This window comes from Mastigoproctus giganteus, chromosome 2 (assembly GCF_048544385.1).
Source record: "Mastigoproctus giganteus isolate SK-2022 chromosome 2, ASM4854438v1, whole genome shotgun sequence".
NCBI classification, from domain to species: Eukaryota; Metazoa; Arthropoda; class Arachnida; order Uropygi; family Thelyphonidae; genus Mastigoproctus; species Mastigoproctus giganteus.
This window is the reverse complement of record NC_143576.1, coordinates 52,394,313-52,415,831: the sequence shown is the minus strand read 5'-3', so window position 1 is coordinate 52,415,831 and position 21,519 is coordinate 52,394,313. Positions and strand designations below refer to the sequence as shown.

The following is a 21,519-nucleotide window of genomic DNA, read 5'->3' as shown; positions in this document are numbered from 1 at the left end:
GACAAAACCCCATGACCTGCCCTGGCAGCCTGTCTGCATTGTTCAGAAAACTTCATATCTGACTGCACAATTACTCCCAGGTCTTTTTCATTTTCTACCACCTTAAGTGTAGTACCACACAATTGGTACGTTTCTCTGGGGTTACTTCTACCCATATGCAGTACTTTGCATTTGTCAAGATTAAACTTCAGTTGCCGCTTCTTAGCTCATCTGCCCAAATTATCTAGATCCTGTTGCAGTAGCACACTGCCATTACTGACATTAACAACCCTGCCAACCTTTGTATCATCTGCAAACTTCAACATTAAGCCTGATATACCTTCATCAATATCATTGATAAATATACAAAACAACAGTGGACCTAACACCGAACCCTGTGGGACTCCACTAATAACATTAGTCCATGAAGAGCAGCACCCATTGATTACCACCCTCTGTCTTCTCCCACTTAACCATCCTTTTATCCATTGTAGCAACTTACCCTTAATACCATTCTTCTCCAATTTGTACAATAGTCTTCCATGTGCAACAGTGTCAAAAGCTTTCCTGAAATCCAAATATATGATGTCAAAATTATTTTTTGCATCCAGTTCCTTTGTAACCACATCATAATATCCTATCAAATTTGTCAGACAAGACTTTCCCTTAACAAACCCATTCTGTGTCTGAATTATTGCTGCAGTCTTGTCTAGATGATCCTGCAATGCATCTTTAACCAGTGACTCCATTATTTTACCTGGAACAGAAGTTAAACTAACTGGTCTTAATTATAAAAAGGTCTTAATTATAATCTCCTTAACAAAGGTTAATCTGCCACCTATATGTCTTCCTATATTAATAGTATTTGTTTTGTACTAAGTTTGAATATGAATATCGAATTATACAATTTGGTACAGGGATATATTAATATTACTTTAAAATACAAGGCACAAAAATTTCATGTTAAGTTCTTTAAATATTGCATAAGAGTAAATTTGATCCCTAAGTTTGCGAGGGTGTCACTCAGACAAAAAATAATAGATATACAGAAATTAGCTTTTAAAATATCACAAAAAATTGTTAGGATGACATTACATGGTAAAATTATTAATAGGAAAAAATATTTTAATCACATACAAAACCTCCGAAATAAGGTCAAAAGATATCTTCATTTGAATGATTAGAATTACTTAAAGTCAGTTATTGAAATTAGAAAAAAACAGGCGTTAGAAAATGAAATAAACACGAGACATATATACAAAATACATTGTTTACTTATGGCTAATAATAGAAATGTTGAACCAATGGAAAGTAACACACATGCTTCTATAGTAGAAATAATATGACACGTAGTGAAGATAGGGAGGTAGGTAGTATTAGAAACTCCGAACATTTTGTGATGGAATTAGCCACACCACGTAATGACATCATATTTAATAATATAGATATGCAGGAGAATTCAAACCTTAGTGTTGTAAATTTATCCTCGTATAATCTATCCACAGTTCAGATAAATCTCCTTTACAAAGGTCTTAATTATAATCTCCTTAACGAAGGTTAATCTGCCACCTATATGTCTTCCGAAAAGACAAACAGTAATTGAATTTGAATATGGTTTAAGAAATGCTAAAAATAAAGAAGGATTAATACAGCAGATTAATAATGTTATCAATAATTCAAAGAACCCTAATATACCAAAATTATCAAAAGAAGAAAGAATTGAATTACAAAAATTAAGAAAAAAATGATGGTATTGTAGTATAAAGAGCTGATAAAGGGGACACTGTGGTTGTCTTAAACAAGGTGGACTATATTGAGGAATTGAATAATATTATATCAGATAACGCCACCTATAAATCAGAAAATAGAAGTATGTTTGATAACTTGAGAAAACAGTACAATAACACTTTAGGCAACACTAAAGAATTTAAAAGCAAGGACCAATAATGGACCTACCTTGTTCGGACAAATTAAGTTGTACAAAACTGGATATCCACCAAATACGGAGGATGCGGAAAGGTCAGGGAATGACCACCGCATATCCCCGGAGCAATATGGCCTTAGTTGCTAATGCTCCTAAAAACCAAATAAACAACAACTGGATATCCGATTACTCCTATCGTCCATTACAAAAATTCGGCCTTTGCATCTCTGACATCTTATTTATATGACATCATAAAACTTTTATGTTTTATATTAAAATTCAGCATAAAAAGTTCAGATTCACTTTTTAATAAATTAAAAGACAAAAAGTTAGATAACGATGATAAATTGTTTTCCCTAGATGTGGTCTCACTAAATACAAATATAGATGTTGAATATTCGCTTGATACATTATGGGATTTGATTGACAATAATTCCATAATGTTGAATAACAAGTTACCAAAAACCAAAATATTTTATTTAATCAGATTTCTTATTCAGGCTAATTATGCACCTGTTTCTACTCCTAGTTACCCTAACATAGTCTGTGTATTTACTTGTTCCACTATGGGGATTTCCAGGACTGCTGGAAATCCCCATTGCTTTGCTTTCCAGGTTGCTGTTTAATTGCATTTCAATAGAAGCAGTGCAAGAATCACTTTCACCTCTGCCAGCGGCTACTACTGTTAATCTATTAGTCTGTATATCCCCCCCCCCCAAGCCAGCAGTTTTTTGACCCACCTAACACTGCCTTGATAGCATCAGCAAATATTCTTGCACCCTTTCTATTTAAGTGTATCCCATCCCTGTAGAAGCAGTCTCTCCTGTCAACAAGCACAGACCAGACTGAGAAAAATTCTACCCCTTGAGCCTTGCACAGTCTCTTCAGGGCCGAATTAATCAACAAGGCCCTCATCATATACAGTCGATTCTGGTTATTTGGGACACATTGGGACTAGTGCATTTTGGCCTGATTTAGTGGCTGCCCCAATTATGCGAAGTTTTAAGTAAATAGTTAAAAATACAGCATTTTACGATTTATTTTCTGTACGATCAAATCAATTTACGATGGACTCACCATAGTAAAGTTCCGTTTATTACACGATGTGTATTAAGCACTGGTCATTGTGATCACATTTGTGAATTAGAGTTTAATTCTATTAAACAGTGATTCTAATTAGCGAAAATAGGAGGAATATTATCCACAACTATAAAAGGAAAGATATACTGTATTAAGTACAAATTTACACTTTACTACGTTACCAATTAAAAAATTAAATGATACATGAAAATCTGAAGAATATTTTCCACAAGTTAGCAAAATAAAAATTAATTTACACTTACATGCATAGCTTAATTAATATGTACTGTAAAATGTACATACTAACTAGTTGACATTTCTGTTCACTGACATTTGTGGGTGGGGTTAAAATTTAAAACAGTAAAAAGATAAGCAATCAATAACAAAGAACACGGCACACAGAAATTGCAAGTAACACGATACGCGCAAGTGAGAACGGAGTAACGAAGCTTAAAAATTAGGAATGAGGAGTAGATTCTGAAAATCATTTTTTCTTCAATCATTTTTTTTTATATGATTGAAGCACTAACAGAAAAGCCCAATAAACAGGGGACTGCTAATTGTTTTTATTGTTTTATGGTTGTGACCTCCAGAAATCCGACCAAACCATGTGGTATGGTTGGAGACAATCGTAGGGTATCTCAAGTGCTGCGGTCTCCTGCCTCGATTGAACGAAGTAAATTAAGCGAAGTAAACCCTGGCTGTTTTCTCTATTGGATTCGGTTCTTTAAGATTTGTTCCAATAAATGGGACAAATCTTAAAGAACCACTGGTTAATCGGGCTGCCCCGATTAACCAGTGGCCCAAATAAATGGAATCCAATGTATTCCCACCTATCGTGTCTGGGCAGAATTGCAGACACTTTCAAATTCAACCCTAATTCACGGAAAAGCCGTGACATGGTTGTTCAACATTGTTCAACATGATTGTTCAACTTTTTTCTTCAACATTGATTGACCTGTACTTGTTAAGTAATTCCGCCGATCTCCTACTCTTAATATCATTAGTGCCAACGTGTACAACAATATCACCCTTTGTGCCCTTAAAAGATGATATCTGCTCTACAATGTGATCAACCTTTGCCACTGGTAGATATACCCTGGTCCTGTTCCACCTATCAAAGAAAGACAAAACTTTTAGAAAATCATTTAAGAACTGCTGGGAAAAATTCATTATACACTAGTGCAGGCATCCAGAACAAAATAATTGAATGTTGTGGTCCTATAATTCAGAAACAGATTGTGAACAAAGTAAAGAAAGCTAAATATTTTTCTGTGTTATCTGACGAAACTACAGATATTTCAACAATTCAACAAATGTCACTTTGTGTCAGATATGCAGATGAAGCAAATTTTTAAATATGCAAAAATTTACTTTCATTTGCCCCTCTAAATTCTGCAACTGATGAAAATATAGCGAAAGAAATAATTAATCAACTTGAAAAATTTGGGCTAGATATAAAAAATATCTGTGGACAAGGATATGACGGCACTGGGGCAATGAGCAGCAGAATAGCATTAGCATTAGTAGAGGCATATGATGCAAGAAAGCAAGCTTATGCAAAAAAAAAAAAAAAAAAAAACCACTTCACCCCTCCGTTTGTTCGAAATACCTGTCCAGATGAGCCTTAAATTTATTTAGGCTATCAACCTCCACAATAAGGGATGGAAGTCTGTTCTACCAACCAACTACCCGCTGGCTAAAGGCAAATTTCTGCACATCTATCTTACATCTGTCTTTCCTCAATTTGAATTTATGTCTCCTCTGGTGATTAATCTGGGCAAGAGGAGGAATCCCATCAGCATTGAGCATGCTTAAACCATTCAAGGCCTTATACACTTTGATCAGATCACCTTGCAGGTTCCTAGTCTCCAGACACTGTAATTTGCAAAACTTAAGACTTTCTTTGTTAGAGCAACCCTTTGTTCCATTCACTAATTTTGTTGCCCTTCTCTGTACTAGTACCACAGCTGAACATCCTTCCTAAAATGTGGCCTCCAGGCCTGTATACAGTACTCAAGATGTGGTCTGACCATTGCCTTATACAAGGGGATAACCCCACCTCATTATCAGACAGTCACCTTGAAGAATATCTAGATAAAGGATGTTGTATATGGAAATGATCATCATATATTAATGTGGGAGCTACTTAAGATGTAGCCATTGTCAAGGATAAAGGGAAGGATTTTGTCATTTTTAAAGGTGACTATAGCATTAGCATTACTATAGTCATATGATGCAAGAAAGCAAGCTTATGCAGCATCAGCCAAAAGAAAAAAAAAAAAAAAAAACCTTCCATTTCATCCTTCATTCGTTCCAAATGCCTGTCCAGCTCAGCATTATATTTATTTAGGCTATCAATTTCCACAACAAAAGATGGAAGTCTGTTCCACCAATCAACCATCCGCTGGCTAAAGGCAAATTTCCTCACATCTATTCTACAATTGGCTTTCCTCAATTTGAATCTATGCCCCATCAGGTTAATCTAAGCAAAAGGATGAATCCCATCAGCATTCAGCTTGCTCAACCCATTGAAGGCCCTATACACCTCAATCAGATCACCTCGCAGGTGCCTACTGTCCACGCCATGCAATTTGCAGAACTTAAGCCTTTCTTGTTAAGAGCACCCCTTTGATTCCCTCATCAGTCTTGTTACCCTTCTTTGTACTTGTTCTAGCAATCTACATCTTTCCTAAAATGAGGCCTTCGGACCTGTAAACAGTATCAATGGGATAATCACCTCCCTGTCCCTTCTAGCAGAATTCCTATATATCATTGACAAGAACTCCATGACCTGCCTTGGAAGCCTGTCTGCAGTGTTCAGCAGACTTCATATTTGACTGCACAAGTACCCCCCAGGTCTTTTTCACTTTCTACTTCCCTGAGTTTAGTACCACACAGTTGGTACGTTTCTCTTGGGTTATTGCTACCCTTATGCAGTACTTTGCATTTGTCAATGTTAAACTTCAGTTGCCACTTCTCAGCCCACCGGCCCCGAGTGCCAAGCGTTTCTAGTGATCAGGCTATATCTCTGCGATTATAAAGCGATTTCTAAAGTGATAGTGATACACATTTATAGAGTTTAAAGAAACTTCTCTATTGTATATATATATATATATATATATATATAGTTGCTGAAAAGTATCAGCACAAAGGATCATAAGAAAGGAAAGGCACCCTTATTTTATTTATTTTCTAGTTCTACTGACTACTAATCAACTTCCTCTTGATCACTAGGTGGCACCACTCCTGCCTTCTCCATGGTGGGGCCGGAAACCTGGGAGGAAAAGCTCTCACTCCCAGGGCTAAAAGGAGCAAACGTGAATGATCCAAATATCACAACCACAGATCCCAAAGATCCGACTCCTTTGAGTCGGAAAAATGAGGGTAATGAGACAAATGTTACCAAAAGACAAAAAAAGGACATAACATCGCTTCATGCACTTACCTTTCTAGTCCTTCATTCAACATCAGAACAGCCATTGGGAAAACTGGCTCCATTTGTAATCCAAAAATGTCTAGAAAGTGTAGCTGGAACACCAAAAAATGTCAAGAGACTGAAATTAGGCGACATTTTAGTCGAGACAGCCAATGCAAAACATGCAGAAAGACTGTTTCAGATGAGAACTTTTGGAGGGATCCTAGTAGCAGTCTCTCCCCATAACAGCCTAAATACTTCAAAAGGAGTAATTTCTGATTGGGACCTTATTAGTGTCTCAGAAGAAGAAATTAAAAATGAGCTAGAAGATCAAGGTGTCATTGCTGTGAGAAGGATTAATGTTACTAGAGATGGTATACTTACTCCAACTAGAAATTTGATACTGACCTTTAACACTCCCAAACCACCTACATCGGTAAAGGCCGGATATCTAAATTGTAACATCAGACCATACATTCCGAATCCTCTCCGCTGCTTTAAATGCCAAAAGTATGGTCATTCACAAATGGCATGCCGTGGAGTTCCTATCTGTTCCAACTGTGGATCTCGAGATCATACCAATCACAACTGTCCAGCCGAGCAACTGAAGTGTCCAAACTGTAAGGGGATCATTCCGCCTATTCTAAGAACTGCGAATTCTGGAAAAGAGAAAAGCAGATTCAACGATATAAAGTAGAACACTCCGTCACATACCAAGAAGCTAAGAAAACTGTACTCCTGACTATTTTAAACAGACCTTCCTATGTATAGGTCATAAAGAATCGGCGTACAATAGAGACGCAAACAGATTTCACGATTCCCCCAAAGAAGTCTATTTCGGACTGGGCACGAGGTCTACTTATCACATCCCAGCCAAAACAAAAAGAGAAAGTCACAAACACACCACTATCTGTACCTCCCAATGCAAAACACTCAGAAACAAAAGCCACAGAAAAACATAATATCATAAGCCAGAAGCCAACAGAACAAATGGATACAGAAGTGACTAATCAAGCAGAGGAATCAGTACTAGAGATTTTTGTGGAAGAAGAGAGATGGATACCGGCAAACCATATTTTCCAAAGGAAAAACATAAACTTGAAAAGCTTAAAGCAACAGCTAAGAAACAGTCTGACACTTTCTCCAAAACCAAATAATGGGGATTATAATCCAATGGAACTGCAGAGGTTTCCGCACTAATATACATGATATATATGATCAGATTGCACAGCATACCCTGCTATGTCTTTGCTTGCAAGAAACATATCCCAGACCTCAAGACTCTCCCACAGTAAAGAACTATATCACATACCGTAAAAGACAGAGTAACAGGCGGCACGACCCATGGTGGTGTGGCAATTTTGGTAAATTCACACATTCCTTCCCAAGTTCTTCCACTAAACACAACCCTTGAGGCGGTTGCAGTACGCATAGCCATTAAATCTCTCATAACCATTATAACAATTTACGTTCCCCCAAACCAAGAATTACAACAACAACAAGACTTAGAAGATATATTAACTCAGTTACCTCCACTCTTCTGTATACTGGGAGACTTCAACGGACACAGTCCTGTGTGGGGAAACACAGCCGTAGACTGGAGAGGAAAACAGATCGAAAAATAGATAGAACAGAATGATTTAACCCTGTTGAATGACGGCACACATACATACATACACGCATCTTCCATCGGGAAACAGCACAGCTATCGACCTATCTTTATGCTCTCCAACATTATTTCCAATACTTGATTGGTCTGTACACAGAGATCCTCTCAGCAGCGATCACTATCCAATAATCATTACTATGATATCAGGAACCACATGTCAGTCATGTAGAAATCCCAAATGGAAAGTAAATGAAGCGGATTGGGAAAAGTATAAATCCATAGCAAAATTAGATGCAGATATTATCAAGCAAAAACCGTTAGATGCAGCAGTACAATATGTAACAAAAAAACTAATCCAAGCTGCTGAGCAGACTATTCCAAAAACATCACCACACCTTCCAGCACATCCAAAATCATGGTGGAATAAAGAATGTTTACACGCTAAAAGAGAGAGAAATAAAACTTGGAATAATTTCCGAAGATGTCTCACTACCTAGTATTATTCAAAAAGGCACGAGCGCGAGCCAGGTATGTTAGAAGAGCCAGCAGCAAAGCATCCTGGATAAAACTTGCATCCACTTTAACAAGTTCCACACCATCTCAAACTGTCTGGAATAAAATCAGCAAAATGAATGGCAGATACCAGATTAATCCACCTCCAATCCTAAACTGGAATGGACAGATCACCGCACAGCCTTCAGAAATAGTCAATGCACTGGGCAAAACCTTTGCCAAAACATCAGCAACCACATCATATACTCCTAGTTTTCAAATATACAAGGCAAGAATAGAAAAACACAAACTGAATTTTTCCACAAGAAATGACGAACAGTACAACCTTCCATTAACTTTTCATGAATTAAAAACAGCTCTGTCGCAGACAAAGCAAAGCGCTGTGGGACCAGACCAAATTCACTACATGATGATAAAGGAACTTGACCACCAATCCCAAATGGCATTACTTGAACTTTTTTACAAAATCTTTCTAGAAAACCAGTTTCCAGATATTTGGCATCGTGCAATAATTCTGGCTTTCCCCAAACCGGGAAAGGATCTTTCTAATCCACGCAACTACCGTCCAATTGCTTTAACAAGTTGCGTAGGCAAAGTTATGGAAAAAATCATCAGCGCTCGTTTAATGTGGTATTTGAACAGTAATAATCTTCTCGACCCGGCACAGCATGGTTTCAGGAAAAATCGCTCAACACTAGACCTACTTATAAAATTAGAAAACAGTATACGGAATGCCTTCATCCGAAAGGAACATCACGTCATGATCTGCTTTGATATAGAAAAAGCTTACGATACGGCATGGTGTTATGGAATCCTTCAAAACCTATACCTCCTTGGTTTACGTGGACATCTTCCTAAATATATCCAAAATTTCTTGCAACACAGGACATTCCAAGTTAGGCTGCAGACAATCCTTTCAAAGGTTTTCATCCAAGAAGAAGGTGTGCCTCAGGGGTCTGTGCTTAGCACTACCCTTTTTGCTATTAAAATAAATACAATAACCGATCACATTCCAAGAATCATTGATGCAGCTTTATACATTGACGATTTCAGCATTTCCTATCACTCTCAGAATATGTGAAGTATAGAACGGCAGCTACAAGGAACAATAAACAAAATAAGCAAATGGGCTCAAACAAATGGCTTCCGAATTTCCACATAAAAAACTGTGTGTATACACTTCTGTAGAAAATGAAACCTACACCCTGATCCTGAATTGAAACTTGATGGACATATTATCCCAGTAGTACCAAGCATAAGATTCTTAGGACTTCTTTTGGATAAGAAACTAACATTCCTTGATCACATTAAACAACTCAGGCTTTCTTGCTTAAAGAAATTAAACATTCTCAAAGTTCTTTCCGCAACAACTTGGGGAGCAGATAGATATACACTTCTCAAACTTTATCGATCTATAGTTCGTGCCAAACTAGATTATGGAGCAGCTGTTTACGACTCGGCGAAACCAAGTGCTTTGAGATGGTTAAACCCCATACACCACAGTGCACTCCGTATATCACTTGGAGCTTTTCGAACTTCACCTATACAAAGCCTTTATGCAGAAGCCCATGAACCTTCATTAGAGCTTAGACGACAGAACTTGTTATTGCACTATGCGGTCAAGATAAAATCTATCAGCGATCATCCAAATAGCGATATTTTGTTTTCATGTAACTTGGAAAACATATACCAAGCCCATCCACGGATGAATCGACCTGCCATCATCCGTCTGAAAGATTTACTACTAAGCCGAGAGCTTGATTATGACAACGTAGCTACTGCAATTGCACAGATCATTCCACCATGGTGCATAGTTCAACCCATATACGATATGTATTTTCAAACCTGGGGGAAAAACACTCTATCCAGAAAAAACTACCAGCAGTTATATGCAGCATACAAAGAACAATATCCACATCACACTTTCATATATACAGATGGGTCTAAATCAGAGACTTGTGTAGGAGCTGCAATTCATTTTGAGGATCGTACCTTCATCCGACAACTCCCAAAAGAATGCAGTATTTTTACAGCCGAATTACAAGCCATTTCAATGGCTATAAACCAAATCAAACATAAAGAGATAGCAAACAGCATTATTTTCACGGACTCGCTTAGCTCTGTTACTGCCTTGCAGAATGCAAATACCAAAGGACACCCAATCCTACAACATATCCAATTTTCAGTATCAAAGCTATTACAAAGAAATCACAATATCAGATTCTGCTAGATCCCAGGCCACACAGGAATAACTGGAAACGAAAGAGCAGACAAAGCAGCAAAAGAAGCTTCCACATCTGATTATGCTTTTCACACAATGCCATATACAGATTACAAGTCCTTGATCCACCAAAGCAGTATAAAACAATGTGAACAACACTGGCTAGATCAGACTAACAACAAACTTCGTCTAATAAAAGAAACACTTCGATCGTGGCCTACTAGCTTCCGATCGAAGAGACAGGAAGAAGTGATCCTCGCTTGATTGCAAATCGGGCATACACATATGACTCAATCTTACCTACTCAGAGGTGAAGACCCCCCCCTCAATGTCAAAACTGTCAAGTTCCGCTGACTATACATCACTTCATGGTGAACTGTCCAAAATTTCATAGAGAACGTCAAAGAACCTTTCAATCAATAATGAATAAACAAAACAATCTAATGCTTAAAACAATTTTAGATGACCGGCCAAATATTACCGAAGTTTTCTCCTTCCTTAAGTTAACTGGATACTTTCAAAACATATAAAATTAATAGTACACCTTTTATAGAGAAGCTACACAAATATATATATAGTAGAGTCTTGGTTTCACTTTCCTTGGTTCACCACAAGGAAAGTGAAAAAAATGCTGATATACGAAACTCTCCTATCTAGGCTAGGTTCATTATAGCCTAAGCTGCTCTTGCGCCAATAGCTTTCAAATAACACAACAACAATCTCAGCCCATCTACCCAACTTTTCTAGATCCTGTTGGAGTAGCATACTATCTTTACTATTATTAACAACCCTGCCAACCTTTGTATCATCTGCAAACCTGGACATTAATCCTGATATACCTTCATCAGTATCATTGATAAATATACAAAACAACAATGGGACCAACCCCGAACCCTGGGGAACTCCACTACTAACATTTCTCCATGATGATCAGTGTCCATTGATTTCCACTCTCTGTTGTCTCTCTGTTGTCTCCCATTCAACCATCCCTTTATCCATTGTAGCAACTTACCCTTAATGCCATACCTCTCCAGTTTGTACAGCAATCTTCCATGTGCAACAGTATCAAAAGCTTTCCTGAAATCCAAGTATATGATTTCAAAATTATTTTTGACATTCAGTTCCTTTGTGACCACATCATAATATCCAATCAAATTGGTTAGAAAAGACTTCCCTTTAACAAACCCATGCTGTGTCTTAACTATTACAGCAGTCTTCTCTAGATGATTCTGCAACACTTCTTTAACCAGTGACTCCATTATTTATCCTGGAACACAAGTTAACCAACAGGTCTCTAGTTACTTGTGTCACCTTTTGAACCCCCTTTGTGAATTGGTGATACATTTGCACACCTCCAGTCCATGCGGACCTCCCCTGAGTTCCAGGAAGCTCTCATAATTATGGCTAAGGGTTTGCTTGCTTACTTTGCTGCTTCCTCTAATGTAACTGGATAGATCCCGTCCAGCCAAGGTGCCTTCCTTATGTTTATCTTCAACAATTTCTCCTCCACTTTGCTCTCAATTATTGCAAAATGACTTAGCTCCCTATTAGAGTTTGATAAACTTCCGGCATTCCCCTCATTGAATAACTCCTCATGTGTGAATGTAGATGCAAAATACTCATTCAGTTTATCAGCTACCTGAGCATTATCATCAATAGTCAACCCATCTATGCTAAGTGAGACTAGGCATCTGCAAGGTGATCTACTTGAAGTGAATAATGCCTTAAATGGATTGTGCAAGCTCAGTGCTAATGGGATTCTTCCTATTGCGCCGATTACTCACCTGAGGGGGCATAAATTAAAATTGAAGAGAGACAGTTGTAGAATAGATATGTGGAAATTCGCCTTTAGCCAGCGGATGGTTGATAGTTGGAACAAACTTTCATCTTTTGTGGTGGAGGTCAGCAACTTAAATAAGTTTAAGGCATTAAGGCAAAACTAGACAAACATGTGGAGTTAATAGATCGGTGAAGTGGTAGTTTTTTTTTTTTTTTTCTGACTGATGTTCTATAAGTTTCCTTTCTTGCATCATATGCCTCTACTAATGCTAACTGCCAACAGAAAAAACTGTCTTGAACTATCTTGAAGCCTTCCATCTAATCATTGATTGCAGATAATGATTCTGTCAGTGTCAATCAACTGGTGATATTCTAGCTTCTGTTACGTATCTATGGACAAATTCATTGGAAAAGTATGGTGAAACTCAAGCAGTTACTCTTGACATTTCAGGGCTTTTGAACATGTTTGGCATAAAGGTCTTCTAAACATGCTTACATCTTATGGATTGCAGACTGTTTTTTTGTAATTAGCATTAGCATTAGCATTAGTAGAGGCATTTGATGCAAGAAAGCAAGCTTATGCAGCATCAGCCAAAAAAAAAAAAAAAAAGTAACATAAATAAATAAAAATAACCACTTCCACTTCACCCCTCTGTTCGTTCGAAATACCTGTCCAGCTGAGCCTTAAACTTATTTAGGCTATCAACTTCCACGACAAGGGATGGAAGTCTGTTCCACCCACCAACCACCCGCTGGCTAAAGGCAAATTTCTGCACATCTATCCTACATCTGTCTTTCCTCAATTTGAATTTATGCCCTCTCAGGTGATTTTTCTGAGCTAGAGGAAGAATCCCATCAGCATTGAGCATGCTCAAACCATTAAAGGCTTTGTACACCTCTATCAGATCACCCCGCTGGTGCCTAGTTTCCAGACACAGTAATTTGCAAAACTTAAGCCTTTCTTCGTAAGAGAACCCCTTTGTCCCATTCACCAATCTAGTTGCCCTTCTCTGTACTCGTTCCAGCAGCTCTACATCCTTCCTGAAATGAGGCCTCCAGGCCTGTATACAGTACTCTAGGTGTGGCCTGACCATTGCCTTATACAAGGGAATAATCACCTCCTTATCCCTGCTAGAAAAATTCCTATATATCATTGACAATACATCATGAGCTACTCTTGCAGCTCGTCTGCACTGCTCAGAGAACTTCATATCTGCCTGCACCACCACCCCCAGGTCCCTTTCATTCTCTACCACTGTCAGTGTAGTACCACAGAGTTGATACGCTGCTCTGGGGTTGCTGTTTCCCATATGTAGTACTTTACATTTGTCAATGTTAAACTTCATTTGCCACCTCGAAGCCCATCTGCTCAACCTTTCCAAATCCTGTTGCAGCAGCATAGTGTCAGTAGTGTCCTTGACAACCCTGCCAACCTTCGTATCGTCTGCAAACTTGGACATTAAGCCTAATATACCATCATCAATATCATTTATAAATACAGAAAACAATAAAGGCCCCAATACTGAACCCTGAGGGACTCCACTAATAACATTAGTCCACGATGAGCAGTGTCCATTGATTACCACTCTCTGTCTTCTCCCCCTCAACCACCCCTTTATCCATAGCAGCAACTTGCCTCCAATGCCACACTGCTCCAATTTGTGCAGCAGTCTTCCATGTGCAACAGTATCAAAAGCCTTTCTAAGATCCAAGTATATAATATCAAAGTTATTCCCTGCATCCAGTTCTTTTGTGACTGCATCATAGTATCCAATCAAATTGGTCAGGCAAGACTTCCCCTTAACAAAACCATGCTGTGTCCTAGCTATAACTGAAGTCTTGTCTAGATGATCCTGCAGTGCTTCTTTCACCAGTGCCTCCATTAATTTTCCGGGAACAGAAGTTAAACTCACAGGTCTATAATTATTTGTGTCAGCCTTTGATCCCCCTTTGTGAATTGGGGTCACATTTGCACATCTCCAGTCAATGGGTACCTCCCCTGAGTCCAAGGAAGCTCTCATAATTATGGCTAAGGGTTTGCTTACCTCCTTTGCTGCCTCCTTTAATATAACTGGATAGATCCCATCCACCCCAGGTGCCTTTCTTGTGTTTATCTTCAACAATTTCTCCTCCACTTTGCTCTCAGTTATTACAAGATTCTCTAGCTTACTGCTGGAATTGAATACACCTCTGGCATTCCCCTCGCTGAATAACTCCTCATGTGTGAATGTCGATGCAAAATATTCATTTAGTTTGTTAGCTACCCGAGCAGGGTCATCAACAGTTGACCCATCGATCTCAAGTGGACCAATCTGATTCATCCCCTTCCTTCTAGAGTTTACATAAGTAAAGAACTCTTTGCTGTTTTTCTTCGCATCCCTTGCCAAGGATCTCTCGTAATCTGCCTTCGCCTGCCTAACCTCCTTTGTAACTTGGTTACAGATCAACTTGTATCTATCATAGGCGTCCGTGTCACGTGTTAATTTGTATGTATCCCATGCATTTTTCTTCTCTGCCATATGCCTCATTAGTTCATCTGACAACCATTTAGGCCTAAACCGTGAACAATATTTCTTAGTTGGTATGTAAAGCCTAGTAGCTTCCACGATAAGTTCTTTGAATGCTTCCCATTTTGAATTTGCTGTTGGCAATATCATCAGTTGATCCCACTGTATAGAATTTAAATACTGTCTCAGTCCATTGTAGTCGCCTTTACGAAAGCAATACCCCTTCCCTTTACCCCTAATGGTAGTTACCTCTTTGAGTAACTCCCACTTCAGCACACTGTGATCACTGCCACCAAGTGGTTCATTTATCTGCAGATTCTTAATGCATGAAGAATCACTACTGATAATCAAATCAAGAGTATTACTCCCTCTAGTTGCCTCCCGAACATGCTGATGTAGAAAACAATCATCCAATAAATCCACACAAGCCTTGCTACTGTGTGAGTGACCAGCCCCCAAATTCCAGTCAATATCTGGGAAATTAAAATCCCCCATTATAAGACTCTCTGATTTACTGGCCCACTCTATTTCTCCGAACAGTTTCTTATTATACTCATCAGAGTCATTAGGCCTATAGCACACTCCTACTCTCAATTTTGATCTCCCAATGCTTATGTCACACCAAACTGACTCGACACTGCACTGTCCAGCGATGTCGACTGGCTTCACTTCCTTGGATTTTATGTGTTTTTTAACTAATAGCATAACCCCTCCTCCCTTCCTATCCTGTCTATCCTTTCTGTAGACATTGTACTCCCCAAATTCCAGTTCTGCATTTCTTATATCTGTGTGACACCACGTCTCTGAAATCCCCACAATATCTGCCTTTGATGTTTTGAGCAATACCTCAAATTCATCAAATTTATTTACTAAACTCCTAGCATTGGTGTACACACAAGTATACATGCACCTGTTCTTTTTCTTAGCTACCCTAACACAACCCATGTGTTTACTTGTACCCCAATGATTCCCAGCAGTCTCTGAAATATCCTGCATCTTATTTTCCAGGCTGCAGCTCATTCCAATAGAAAGCAGTTCGTGCAGGATGAAGTTCAAATAACTTATTTAAAACGTTAAAAAAGAGTAACAAATTGAAAGGTGAAATAATGTCTTGTTATCAGCAAAATTATGGATAGAATTTCCAGTGAGTGGAAGGTCATCCAGGTTTTCCAGGTTTATCCAGGTTTTCTCTGACCACTTACCAAGATTGATGATAAGATGGCTCTCTGTCTTCTAATTTCTCCATTAATGCTGGTTTTTCTCAAGGCTCAATTATTTCTCTTTTTTTCCTTCTTCTATATTAATGACCTTCCACTCACTGGAAATTCTATCCATAATTTTGCTGATAACAAGACATTATTTCACCTTTCAATTTGTTACTCTTTTTTAACGTTTTAAATAAGTTATTTGAACTTCATCCTGCATGAACTGCTTCAACTTCTTGAATGTCCTCCTCTAAGTCCTTAAATGCTGATCTTCATGTAACTGTTTAGTTGGGCAAAGAAAACTTAGGTAACTCTAATCCCTCTAAACTTAGTCATGTCTTATTTCTCACAAAAAAACAGTCTATTGCTCCTTTGCTCACCTTCATTGACTCAGATTTCTTAACAAGATCCCCAATGTCTACTGGAAATTGCTTAACTTCTAATCTCTTTTGCATAAGCATATCACAAATGTTGCTTTCTCTGCAACAAAAAACTGCATTTCCTTTTTTTTTCTTTTTTTTGCCTCAACTACTCACTTGGCATAAATCTCAAATTCATTCTGCCATAGAATTTTGTTCCCTCATATGGTGTGATGAGCCGAAACCTCTCTCAAACTTCTAGACTTCATTCAAAAGAGAGCAGGCAGGTTAATTAATGATCTGACTCTTAGATGTTCAGTTTTTTCTGCATATCTTTTCTATAGATATTTCTATGAGCACTGTTCTTCTAAATTGTCATCTGTAATTCCCCCACTCTCTTACAAACCAGTCCAAACACATTCTGCAACCAGTTAGCATTCACTGTCCAGCTTCAAATTCACAGAACCAACTTTCTTCCCATTTTCTGGGACAATCCTCCTTCACATGTATTTTCTGAAAATTACAATCTACAGAAATTCAAGTCTAATATTAACAAGTAGCTTCCATCTTCTCAACTTACAATCGATACATAGTACTAAGTACTATAAGTTCTAATACCTTTTGTGTTTGGGGTATTCATGAAAAAAAACTGGGGGGGGAGACTTAAAGAAAGAGAAAGGGTGATGATTGGAATGTTTAAGGGAGTTATGTGGGTCAAAGGAGCAGTAGAAAGAGACTGATTTTTTAAATGTAGAAACAATGAAGCAAAACAAAAATTGGGCCTAGTCATAATAGTCTGAGGGGAATTGCAGCATTAAAGAAAATATGTTAAAATAAGGCAGTAGGTGTTGAGGTAATTCCAGTAGACTTTATAAGATAATGCCAAGAATATTAGATAGGGTGATAAGAAGTTAGGAGGAAAATTTGAAAAAAGTGCAGTTTGAGTTCAAGATGGGGACAAGAGATGCAATAATGATGATGAGAGTGGTGACAGAAAGACATCTGGAACTAAGTGATGTACGTATATGTTTTATATATTTGAAGGAGGAATTTGATCAAGTAGACTGTGTTAAATTATTGAATAGGACAGTAGTGGATTGGACGGATAGAAGTACTGGGGACAAAAAAAGTAATAGCTAGTGTAGGACAGTTTGACCCTGAATGCATAGAGATAGGAAAAGTTGACACATGAATGTTATCTGTCCTCAACTTTATTTGGAAGAAATAGTTAAAGAGGCATTTGAAAAAGGAGAAAATAGATGAGGGAGAATTGTATGGGGTGAGGAAGGGGTAGAAGGTTACCAAATATGTTAGATTTGCAGATGATACAGTGCTTGGGGTAGATTCGGAGAAATGATTGTAGAAATTAGTTCATGGGTTAATGGGTTTATGGTTTTTGGCAAGAGTAAATATAAGGGTGTGTGTGTGTGTGTGAGAGAGAGAATAGGTGAACAATTATGTGTATTTGGAATGCCTAATGGTGGAAGAAGCAAAGAGCAGCAGAGAAAAAAATAACAGTAATGATAAAAAAAAAAGGTTTAGCGAAGCAAAAAAAGAGGAATATTATGGGGGAGATTAGGAATTCTTTTAAGGAAAAGATTGGTATGATATATGGAGTATGGATCTGAGACATGGACATTCAGAATGAAAATATTAGAAGATTGGAAAGTTTCGAGGTGTGGATAGTATGGAGGAGGATGAAAAAAGATAAGATGGGTTGATAAAATGAGAAAATGAAATGTTGTGAGGTGTGGGATTGAGGAAGGAGATCATGGAAGGGAAAAGTTAAAGGGAAGATGCCCAGAGGGAGATCATGATATATGAATTGAGCAAATCTATAATATATGAATTGAGAGGGGATATAGGGAGATGAAAAAAAAAGGGCTGAGGATAGGGAGATATGCACCTGTATCCCCGCTGATAATTGTCAGTTATCAAATATGTTTTAGAATTGATCAATTTTCATATTTTGTAAACTAAATATATTTTTAACTTGCTTTTCTGGCTATTACATATATTACAATAACAGTGAATTTTTATTTTCAGTCATCATTAATCCACTGCATCCATAGTTACAGCTGTACGTTGCTCTCAGTATTGTCAATAGTTACTTCTCCTCTTTCAAGTATTTACAGACTGTTTAAGAAAGGTTACCCAGCTTCTTCACTGTCTTCTCTCCATAAAAGTGCATATCGGAATATTTCACCCTGGTTACCTTGGATACATCCAATATTATTTGCTCAAACAGGAAATGGGCTACTTATGTCCAGTGTATTTGTTTGGCTGTCTGTCAAATTATGCACATCATGTAGGGAGATTAATCCTCTTCTTATAATGAAGGTAAAATATTTCTCTTAAGACATTATAAATAGATATAAAAATCCCATATTAAATTCAATTATATATATTCATTATTTTCGTAAAAATTGTAAACAGAACTTACCTGATTCATAAGTTTAAATACTTATTTCAGACAAATTCTTAATCTTATAATAAAACATTAAATCTTTTAAAGAGATGAAAAGAAAAATTTTAAAAAATTAAAAATTCAGAATATTAAAAGAGAAAAGACAAAGAATGCCATAATTTCCTAGACATATTTCTAGCAGACCAGAAGCAAATATGGCATTATAGTAATGGCAAATGATGCAATAAAGCAAGTTTATACAGCATCAGCCAAAAAAAAAAAAAAAAAACCCTTCCCATTTCACCTATCCATTCCCTCCAAAATGTACAAAGAGTTCAGAACATTAAAATTGTCCTGTTACAATTCTACATGCAAATTGATATTCAAAATGTAGACATTACAGCTAATGCTAAAGAGAATTAACCAAAAACAAGAATTTAATTAACATGTCAGCAAGGAAACATTATGTTGCTTCATAATAATGTCTCAGAGAGTGGGTATCAATAGACACTGCTCTTCATCGATTAATGTTATTAGTGGAGTCCCCCAGGGTTCAGTGTTAGGCCCATTGTTGTTTTTGGTATTTATCAATGATATTGATGAAGGAATATCAGGGTTGAAGTCTAAGTTTGCGGGCAATACGAAGGTTGGCAGGGTTGTTAACGACAGTAATGATAGTATGCTACTGCAACAGGATCTGGAAAAGTTGAGCAGAAGGGCTGAGAGTCGGGAACTGAAGTTTAGCATTGACAAATGTAAAGTACTGTATATGGGTAGTAGTAACCCAGAGTAAACTACCAACTGGCTAGTAGTATGCTCAGAGTAGTGGAGAATGAAAAGGAACTGGGGATAATTGTGCGGTCAGATAAGAAATTTTCTGAGCAGTGCAAAAAGGCTGCAAGAGTAGCTCATGGTGTCATGTCATTGGTATGCAGGAATTTTGCTAGCAGGGATAAGGGGGTGATTGTCCCCTTGTATAAGGCAATGATTAGGCCACACTTTGTGTACTGATACAGGTCTGGAGGCCTAATTTTAGGAAAGATGTAGAGCTGCTGGAATGAGTACAGAGAAGGGCAACGAGATTGGCAAGTGGAACAAAGGGTTGGTGTTAACAAGAAAGGCTCAAGTTCTGTAACTTGCAGCTTGTGGAGAATTGGCACCTGCGAGGTGATCTAATTGAGGTGTATAAGGCCTTGAATGGATTGAGCTAGCTCAATACTAATGGGATTCTTCCTCTAGCTCAGATTACTCACGTGAGGGGGCATACATTCAAATTGAGGAAAGACAATTGTAGAATAGGCGTGCTGAAATTCACCATTAGCCAGCAGGTGGGTGATAGTTGAAACAAACTTCCATCTGTTGTAGTGGAGGTCAATAGCTTAAATAAGTTCAAGGCAGAATTAGACAAACATTTGGAGTGAATGGATGGGTGAAATGGAAAAGTTTTTTTTTTTTTTTTTTTTTTGGCTCATGCTATATAAGCTTGCTTCCTTGCATCATATGCCTCAACTCATGCTAATAAGGAATTTTTAGGCATGTGGATTCTATTAGCATATGAAATTACAAGTAGCTAAATCATTTTGTGATAGCTGAGAGGAAAGTGGGTGAAAGTCATTATTGAATCCAAATGTAAATGACGCATCTGGGATAAATGAGAGCTATCCAATTATAATGGTAAAGGCAGAAAAGAGATCCGCCAAAAAAAAAAAAACAATTTCATAACATTCATTCCCTCTAACGTTTGTCGAGTCCTCCTTGAATTTATTTAAGCTATCAATTTCCACAAGAATAGAAGGAAGTTTGTTCCAGCAATCACCTGCTGGCTAATGGGGAAATTTGCGCATATCTACAACTGTCATTTCTCAGTTTGAATTAATGCCCCCTCAGATTCATAATCTGAGCAAGCGGAAGAATCCCATCAGAATTCAGCATGCTCAACCCATTCGATGCCTTATACACCTCAATCAGATCACTTCTCAGGTGCCTAGTCTCCAGCCGCTGCAACAGAACTTAAGCCTTTCTTGGTAAGAGGACCCCTTTGTTCCTCAAACCAATCTTGTTGCTCTTCTTTATACATGCTCAAGTAACCCTAAATCCTTCCTAAAATAAGGGCCTCAAGACTTGGGCCTTGGCCATTGCCTTATACCTATTTCTGTATATCATTGACAATACTCCATGACCTGCTCTGGCAGTCTGTCTGCATTGCTCAGAAAACTTCATAACTGACTACACAATTACTCCCAGATATTTTTCGTTTTCTACCGCTCTAAGTGTAGTACCACACAGTTGGTACATTTTTCTGGAAGTTACTTCTACCCATATGCAGTAGTTTGCATTTGTCAATGTTAAATTTCAATTGCTACTTCTCAGCCCATCTGCCCAAATTTTCTAGATCCTGTTGCAATAGCACACTGCCATTACTGTCATTAACAACCCTGCCAACCTTTGTATCATCTGCAAACTTCGACATTAAGCTTGATATACATTCATCAATATCATTGATAAATATAGAAAACCA

At 37.8% G+C, this 21,519-nt stretch overlaps 1 protein-coding gene across 1 annotated transcript in view; it reads left to right on the top strand.

The window, feature by feature from the left end:
• Positions 1 to 21,519, top strand: part of LOC150089302 (uncharacterized) — a 600,028-nt gene that overhangs the window by 263,089 nt on the left and 315,420 nt on the right. Inside the window, exon 8 of the mRNA XM_090389942.1 lies at positions 18,641 to 18,934. Coding sequence (XP_090246068.1) covers positions 18,641 to 18,934 — 294 coding nt within the window. The remainder of the gene's footprint in view (positions 1 to 18,640; positions 18,935 to 21,519) is intronic.